General features: G+C 45.1%; 1 protein-coding gene across 1 annotated transcript; it reads right to left on the bottom strand.

The window, feature by feature from the left end:
• Nucleotides 1-1,779: 1,779 nt before the first annotated feature.
• On the bottom strand, nt 1,780-3,378 carry tmem74b (transmembrane protein 74B). The gene is made up of 2 exons (XM_041962295.1): nt 3,145-3,378; nt 1,780-2,391 (listed from the first exon to the last, which is right to left on the bottom strand). Exons 1-2 carry the CDS (start codon nt 3,376-3,378, stop codon nt 1,780-1,782), a joined length of 846 nt encoding a protein of 281 aa, XP_041818229.1.
• Nucleotides 3,379-9,464: the final 6,086 nt, after the last annotated feature.

The raw sequence follows: 9,464 nt of genomic DNA, 5'->3' as shown, positions 1-9,464 counted from the left end.
TGGATTTTTACCTGCAGCCTGATACAGAAACTCCCTCTCTGATGCTGTGGAAAGTGATGCTAGCAGAAAATGCTGATTAGTAAACGTGAGGCAACAGTTTTGGACGATGTAGCATGAGACATCGGACGTGTTTGTCGTTGTTATGGGTTCATTGAAAGCGACATTTCACATTCAGCCACCAGCAGTGAAGACGTTAAATAACTGAATTTCACAGATTTTCTTCTCTACTATCGTTGCTTAAATATTTTCCAGCTGTCTGAGAATCGCCTTCATGGACGTGCAACTCCAACCAAATGACCCGGCGTAGTTGCTCAAAAATCGATTTAGCCATATCGAGACATGTGATGTGATGTGACTGTGATGAAAACTTACAGTTTCCACTGTCGATTTGCAACCAAGATGCAGAGAAAATCTTTTTCAAGCCAGATGTGCTGGGGTGGAAAAAAACACAAAAAGAAGAAGGAAGAGGATAAAACCGATTACTGACTGACAACGCACAATCAGGTGAGTGTAGAGGAGCTCTTGGACTGCTGCTGCAATGCTTTCTGGGTAATGTGTGTCAGCCTCTTAAGGGTGACTCATATCATATCTGCACTGCTCTCTCATTGTATTTCCTCACAGTCTATTTTCATTGTGCACTTTTGAATTAGGGCCGATCATATTGTCTCGCTTATCGGGTCCTTTCAGACGAAAACAGCTAAATATTTCAAAATGTTCAACGTTAAAGCTGCATTAAGCAATTTTTGACCACAAGAGGGAATAAAACTCTAAAAAAAATAACCTCACAGCGCCTCCGGAGTTGACTTTTAAAACCTCTTTAAGCACCTGTTTTTAAAACCTACACTTTCTTTAGGTTTTCATGAACTCAGTGTTTCTTTTATATGACATAGAGTCATTTTAGCCCATCAGAAATGGTGCTTAATGCAGGTTTAAGTTGAACATCCTCCTGCTTTTTATTCTCTTTCCTGCAGGTTGCTGAGGTGGAGACACAGTTCAGTTTTAGGATCGTTTTATGCTTTATTTTCTATACCGCTGTTGTCCATTATCATGTCATGTTAATGATGCTGGTGGTGGCTGCAAATGTCACACCAGAAATATTACTTTTAAACATGTTGCCTCTGTTTATTTGTGCGAGAGCTAGCATCACACTTTCCATAATACTTTATTTAGACGGTCCAGAAAGACACTCGCTGTCCTATCTGGTGACAGACACGTTCACAGCAGCGGTCTGATACTGAATGTCTGCCTTAAGGAGAATCTTGATGTTTAAAATATGGCTGTTGAACATCTTTTGGTCACCTGATAGACGAGCATCAACACTGGACTTCATAAATAAAGTGTTCATTTTGCTTTCTGCGGTGAGGACCGACCTCCACGGCTGTCGGACACAATGTGCTTTCTTCTTCTTGTATAACTCTGATCAACACACTAGAATCTATATCGGTACTGTAATCTTTGATTTACAACCATTCATCTCCAAATGTGCTCTTTTCCACACTGGCATAGGCTTACCTCCCTTCTTCTACCGAGTCGAGCCCTCATTTGTTGAGTAATACCTCCCTTACGATTGGTTAGAATAAATATCCCATAAACTTGGATCATGTCCATCCCAAAAATGTTGGGTTAAAGCTGGGTCGCTCCAGCAGAGAGCCTCGCGCTCAAGATGTGCTTCTCCTGTCAGCACTAATCGGTGGCCCGCACCATTCTGCATCCCCATTTCGCAGCTGAGTGCTCACTCAGAGGAAGGCAAAACAGTTGCAGAGCGTAGGTGAAGACCGGCTAGTCGACTCCATGTGCGGCAGCTGAAGAAGAAGAAGAGGAGGAAGCAGCTGGAGGAGGGTGCCTGCCTGGTCCTGGTTCTGATTTGGAGTCCCGCGTGTCAGCATGTTCCACCAAAAACTCCTCACCTCCGTCCCCGCCCTCGCCTCCTCCTGCCTCTCCGGTCGCCAGCTGCTTCATCATCAGGTTGATGGAGCCGTAAGTCCTCTTGGGTCGAACAAATGCCGCCCTGCGTCGGTACATCTCGCCCCGGCAGATGGACACCATGAGCAGCACAGACAGGAACATCCCCCCCAGGGTCAGCAGGCCCAGGCCCGCGATGATGCACTTGTCCAGGTGGGAGCCCAGCTGAGCGTAGTACATCTCCAGCTTCTCCATCTGGCGGGCCGACACGGAGTCCGGGTTGACTTTGGCCTCTCGGGGGATGGTGTAGGCGATGACCACCAGGACGATTCCGCTCACCAGGAACACCAGAGCAAAGATGAAGCCGTAGTCCGCCGAGTGGTCGTCAGCGGGGTTGAACTCGGCGAAGTCCTGGCCGTCCTCCTGCCCTCCACCTCCTTCCTCTTCATCATATGGCCGCGGAGGGAGCTCCTGATGCAGCTGCTCACCCTGAAGTAAAGAAAGAAAGATAAAGACAAAGAAGAAGAAACGAGAGCAGCATGTGACCAAGAATAAACCCAAACACAAAAACAGGAAGCGATGTGAAAACTGAAGTCTTCTAGCGTCAACACTTGAGTCACGTTTTAAATAATGTAAGCAAGTAAACATCTCAGTGAAGTGGCATCAGGCCAACAGTCTGGTCCTCAGCGGCTGCCAAACACACAAAACAAGGTTTGTATTAAAAAAATGGTTTGTTTGTAGACAGCATTTGTTAATTACCACAGGAAAAAAAGAACAGGAGTTAACGAGCAAACGTTCCAGTACTCAGGGCTGAGAGGTTCCTTTCTGTCAGGGTGTGATGTGGCTTTTTCCAGAGGTTAAGCTCTCATTGTATAACCAGACTCCTCCTTGATCGTGAATCACCACTTCGGTGGCGTAAAGACTCGAGTCGGTTCGGGCCTCGAGAGCTTTTCGGTGTCGCATTAGCATCGCAATCTGTCCTGCTGATCTTGTCCTTCGTGCTTTGTTTATGTTGGGAGTCGGTGAAAGCTTGTATTTAGGATGTCGGACCTCTGACAGTGCAGAGTCATGAAGAGCACTGTCTCGCACATTTCAGAGGGAAGAGAAAAAAATCACGGTAACGCTCTCTGGTGGCGATTTTGGATGGGTTTTTGAGTTTGAAATTGGCCCTGAAACTAAATCCCTTTTAGGTTTTCATGTTCACTATGACACAAAGTATGCCGCCAGAGAGACGAAACTTACCTTCACACTGCCTGAAGTTGAGGGTTGACAACCTGCCGACAATGGCGCCCCCTGCTGCTGGTGGTCCTGCTCATCATCCTGCTGGTAGGAGGCGTTCTCGAAGCCCCGGGCGGCGCAGCCCACCGTGGCCGCTGTCCAGGGCGCTGAGGCCGGCGTCGGGGACTCGCCTCGCCGGCCTCCTCCGCCCCGCAGCTCCCGGAGCTCTACGGCGTTGAAAGAGGACTCCATCGACATCTGTCCGATGCGCTCATGTCTTCACAATCCCTCCGCTCTGCATTATCCTCACTGAATAAAGAAAAAAATAATGATTGAGGAGACAACGTATACTTTAGGGACATGTAGTGATCAATAGAGTGAGTCAGAGCTAACTAATATATGTCATATTTAAATCACTCTTTAAATATTCATATACTGGGACCTAAAGCTACACATTAGAGACCTGTAGCCTTGTGTCTTCTGCAACTTCTACTCTGACTATCTGTATCTTTTTGTAATTGGACTATAAAAGGGTTTCCATGGAAATATTGTACTTGTACCTACCGTTACCTGTTACTTCTCTGATCAATATTTAATATGCAAAACATATGATCAGCCTGTAAAATGTGCATTTTCCCCAACAGTGAAGTTCCTTCTTGGCAGCATTAAAATGCTGCTTTGCTGCACGTTAATGAGTCAAGATTAGTAGTAATATTCTAATAATATATGTATTCGTTCTAAATGTACCATTTTACATAATGAATACTTTAAATTTTGATTCTTTAACAGTATTTTTTCATTGTGGTGGAACACTGACATCGCATCAATGAAACCATTAAATTGTTCAAATTCAAGCAGTTCTGCTGCACCACACAGGATTTTAGCCCACAAGCCCGGCTCAGATGACAGAACCAGCAACTCATCACACACACACACACACACACACACACACTGACAAATCATCTGAATCACTGGCATCTCACCTTGGTAGTTATTTCCATTTTTCGCCTCTCGTCACCATCATCGCTGTCACTTCCTGTGGAGCAGTGAAAATCAGATCCTAAATCCTTTAGATCTCTCTCTGGTACACCCTCCACCCTTCACACACACACACACACACTGCACACCTTACATGAGGATGTGGAAAGACCAAGGTGCATTAGAACAAAGGTACCAGCGAGCCAGATCTCCCCTCCATCAGTTTTTAAACGCATGTCATGCAGTGTTTCTGTGAGTTTTAACATGTTATCTGACAGAATAAACTCACAGTCTGTGCGTGTTGCCACCTCGGAGCTCTGGGTGTGAACCTTATGCGCATTTCAGCGCCTGTTCGCTCAGACACAGCAGCTGCACTTCAATCACAAGCCTGTGTGTCATCTCATCAAGCCCGGGGGTCTTTTCACCCACAAAATGTGTCCCGGCCCGTTATTTTTTCACTAATCCTCCTGGACAACATCACATTTTCGGAGCGTCTGCAGACGGTTAATCTCCGGCGAGCTCCAGGCTGAAGTAGCCCACTGACACACTTACTGTTACCCGCACAGCAAGCCCCGTGGCCCGCTGGGAGCAAGGCAAGGTGTCCGGCCGTCACCATCACCGTGACCTTGTGATGCGCCAAACTAACAAAAACCTGGACCACTTCAGTCCGCCTGTGTGTGTGTGTGTGTGTGTGTGTGTGCGTGTGTGAGGGAGATAACAGGATATCAGGAGGAGCCGGGACAGATAAGAGCCGCACCGACTGACACGTTATTCATGATCCGGACCTGAAGGCAGATAACACGGGCTGACACAGGAGAGAGAGTCCGAGGCGAAGGATGCTCGTTTTCAGAACGGAATCGTGCAAACCGAGCAACACAAGTGCCGATCCTCCGGAGAGGAACACCGGGGATGGATCCAGGATCCAGGCGGGCAGCATCCACCCCGCTCCCCGCTGAATCCGAATCAACAGCGCCGATCGCATCGATCATCTGCGGGTTTATCGATGAGAGGACGGAAATCGGTCGACCGGGGATCGGGATCAGAAGCGGGCTCTTACCTGGTTCTGAAGCCGCGACCAGGCGGGAGTCAGACGGCTGTGGACATCCGGAGAGATGGATGCTGCTGGATCATGTGTGAGGAGGATGCGGAGAGGCAGGGAGAGAGAGAGGACCGGGCTGAGACTGAGCATGCGCAGAGGCAGCTGGAGGATTTCTCTGAAGGGCTGGTGGAGTCCGGAGCGACGAGAGATAATCAATCAATCAATCGATCAATTGCAATGTGTGCAAGGAGTGGACAGCAACAATCAACTACAATGACACGGATCGATGGGAAGATTAAAGCTGCAACATCAGTAGCATTTGTTGTCAAGTGCAAATTATATTATAATTTTATTGTATTTGCAACTTATGAGTCAAAAAAGGATGTTTCTTTCTTTTCTCTTTTTTAGCCTACTTTAAGATGCATTTCCTGGCTTTGTCACCTTAAGCAGTATTTAGTTTTTAACCAATAATTTGAGCAAATACTCAGGGCCACGCTGCTAACCTGGCTAGACAGGTGAGTCCAAGTCCCTGTTTAAGTGCCTTATATCACATAAAGATGAGAGCTAATCTGTTTATTATTTACAACAAAGATTATTAAAAATAAAAAACAACGATACGATCAATCATTTATTCTGTTGGTACATTTCACTGGTATATTATATTGTTTTTTTGTTTAGTATATTTTCATTTCTGGTATATTTTTATTGCATTTACGAATATTTTTACTGCATGTTGGTTTATCTTATTCTAGTATCTTAATTTTATTTTCATAATATTTCTTATCTTTCTCATTATCTTCTTTCTAACATGGGGGTTGCAATGCAAATTTCATTGACATGTCCTGCTCAATGACAAGAAAGAAATCTTGAAATCTTGAAAATACCTAAAAGGTTCATTAACATGCAGTGTGACTCCATCATCTTTTTCTTACATGTTATAAAATGTATTTTGTAAGCAAATAGGAGGTTAAGTTTAAAAAAAAAGTGTAACACAGAGACGAAATCTCACATTAGAATAAACAGGAGAGGACTGGAGGTGGTGTTTTAGGCCGTTTGACTGATCTGAAAGTTCACTCAGCGGTGGAGACATCTACTCCATCTTTGTGAGCAAAGATCATAATCCCCCCAGAGAAACCTGGCCCATTGCCATGGCAACACACATCTCCCGTAGACATGAAATTTTTCATAAAAGCGGCAATCATAACGTCAATTTAATCTCCAGCATCGAAAATCTTTGCTGAATAAATGTCTGCTCTCTGTCCTCGACGCGCTATTATCGGGTCGATGGCAGCTCGTGGGTCTGCTGCGTTAAACACCGTGGCGGGCTTTTCCAGAGGGAAGCATCCTCACACACAGCCTGTTAACCCTCAGCTGCACAGGGTCACGAGTCTGTGGTAGAATTACAGTAAGAGACATTATTTGCAAAATGTTCAACAGTCATACAGAGAGAAGGTACTGTGTGTGCATCAGAGCCTGGTAGATCTTCTTCCTCTGTGTCATAGAGCTCCACTGTTGTCCAGAAACTGCTAAAAACACATCAGTGAGCCACCGGGTGACACATTTCCTCACTATCATGGACAGACACACTGCAGTTTATTTTGACTCAATCCCACACACACCATCCCGCTGCCACAAACACTCACTAGAGCGTCAAATGTGGATTAATCCACTGCTGAAAATAGTCCCAGACAAATGCACCATTTCCTCCTGTTTGAGGAACGTTTGCTAAAAACTGCAGCAAGCGCCTGCTTTAGGAAATCAGACTATTCTGAATATTAAATGAGTTGTTACTAAAGATTTACATCTTCAGTGGGAATCAATGGGCTTGGCTCGCTCAATTAAAATTGGCTAAATAATAAGTCTTAATTTGTAATTTCATCATCCAATGTTGCAAATTTACAACTCGTTGTTTCTGTTTACAATATGTGAACGTATACATTAGTTGTCATGAACAGTCTTTGCATCAACTAAAATCACGTTTTTAAGAAATCAGGTGATTATGTTAGACGATTAAAGAGTGCAAACATTCGTACCTCTGCAGCCATGCCTGCAGCTCTGTGCACACATGCTTTAAGCTAAACGCTAACATCAGTATGCTAATGTGGACAGTGCAACAATGAAAGTGCTAGCATGCTTATATTTAGCATGTCAAATTTACCTGGTTTGCCATCTCAGTTTAGCCTGCTAGCATGCTAACTTTAGCTACATTTAAGTACATTTGAGGATGATGGGAATGTCATCAGTTTTGCAGGTATTTGCACAAAGAACTGCACAAATTAGAGAGTTGCAGCTAATTTCATGGCAATACATCAAATATCTGTCAAGATGCTTCACTAAAAACAACAAATGTAAGGAGCACCTGGGAGGACAGCGGCTAAGATGCATCGCATAAAACCGCTACATGCATGGTTCAGTTCCTTTGTTGCACATCATACCCCTTTGTCATGAATACCAATATAAATCCCAAAATGTCAAATCATGGTGGCGCAAGATGTAAGTTTTTCCTGTGGGAACCTTGAATGGCGATCCATCCAATACTTGTTCGCTGATCTGAACCAAATTTCACGAAGATCATCAAACAGTTGTTGAAGCCTTTCAGCGTGGACCAAAGCGATGAACCAACTGATGGATGCTGCCATGTGATTGACTTTCAGTCAAAGTGTTGTATGAAATGTAGAATAGCGTAAACAGGATTAGACCGACACTGGAACATGAGGTTTGGCTGTTGGTAAAGAGGCTTACAGGCACTGGAAAGGAGGGAACTCGCTTCAGGGACTGTGGAGCAGACGAGACAGCTTCAAAGCAAAAAGTTGGTTAGAAACTCATAAATAAATGTGATCAGAAAAAAGCTCGCGGAGGGCAGGAAACATCACAGACCGACACTGTGGCCACAGACGGGTTTTCTCTGCATTCGACCGGCAGGTATTGAACTCGGCCTCGCCGCTCCGTCTCTATCTCAGCGATGGAAACACCGGCTGTCGGCGAGAAGCCATCCATGTAAAAGGCAGCCGCCCGTGAAATGTTGAATAATCTCATGTCACGGCAGCTGGCCTCGGTTTCTTTCCAGCCTCGGGCAGATTAGCGGCGCTCACCTTGTGGAGACATGAGGTCAAAGGAAATGTGGCGGAGTCAGAGCACAGAGAAACCACTGAGAGGCTTTTCTGCCGTTTCACAGGCAGCTCCTTACAGAGGTGGCCTAAATACTTAGCTGGGCTAATTTTAGACCGGTCCATTGTATTCAGTTTAACAGCATGGAGAAAGGATGTTGTATTCATGAGGATGTGAAGCATTATGGGTTTCTTTTATTTCTCAGAATGTTCAATTACCAAGAACCTGCTGCAGAGTCTCTCTCTGTTATTATATTCAAGGACTATTGGTCACATGTTCACATGGGACAATGAAATGTAAAGCGACAAGCATCACAAGGCTGCGCAATATGAAAAGGCTGGATTTTCTCCTCAGAGACGAACTAACACTGAGCCACAGACAGCTATGCTACAACCCAGCGCTGTCCAGTAACCATTCTCTGTCATTTCCATTTCTTCCAGATGCCACACTGGACAGCCTGCAGACCCGCTTCACGAGGCCTCATCATCATCAAGCCGTTATTCATCCTCAGCCAGGGAAAACCGCTTTGCACCTCCACGCTCTCGCATTCCCAGGTCCGTCACCTCATTATTTTTGTTCAGTGAAACTGTTTAAAGAGGGGTATCGTCATGGTAACAAGCAAGTGGAGAACCAACGGGAACATGACGCCCCAGCATCCACACAGGCAAAATAAACAGGAGACGCATTTCTGATAAAATTGGAGGTAAATTTTTGCCAAGCGGATGAGATGCTGACGGGACAGCTCGTTACATCACTGACGTTATCTGAACGCAGATCAGATAGATGAATCAAGAGCAAAGTAAGAAGTTAAAGAGTCCAGAAATGAACCAAACTGTATGAAAAGAGTCACAATCAGAGCTGCTGAGGTCAGACCAGAAGCCCAAACACTAAGAATTAAATGTGACATTTATTTTAAAATCTGGGAAAATGTACATAAAACAAAGTAAAACTGTTTTTTGGGTGTTTTTGTGGTGCATGTCCTGTTTTTGAGAAACCTGGATATGCTACCTGGAATAATCCAACAGAAACCAGGATGTGGTGGCCTGCTAAGACCTGATCCAGGTTTCCGAACATGCTCTGAATGCAGGCAGATGATCAGGAACCTGGATTCTGTCGGGACCATCATGTTTACCTGGACCTGAACCAGGTTTCTCATGTCACATGTAAACACAAACCCATCACATCGATACTACTGCGCATGTAAACACACTCACTGAGA

This window comes from Chelmon rostratus, chromosome 2 (genome assembly GCF_017976325.1).
Source record: "Chelmon rostratus isolate fCheRos1 chromosome 2, fCheRos1.pri, whole genome shotgun sequence".
Classification (NCBI taxonomy): domain Eukaryota; kingdom Metazoa; phylum Chordata; class Actinopteri; order Chaetodontiformes; family Chaetodontidae; genus Chelmon; species Chelmon rostratus.
Note: the sequence above shows the minus strand (reverse complement) of the source record. Positions and strands in the feature narration are given on the sequence as shown.

Coding starts and splice junctions, on each gene's coding strand:
- tmem74b (XM_041962295.1), bottom strand. CDS start 3,378: ATGTCGATGGAGTCCTCTTTCAACGCCGTAGAGCTCCGGGAGCTGCGG. Junction 2,392..3,144: donor CAACTTCAGGCAGTGTGAAG/GTAAGTTTCGTC, acceptor TCTTTACTTCAG/GGTGAGCAGCTGCATCAGGA.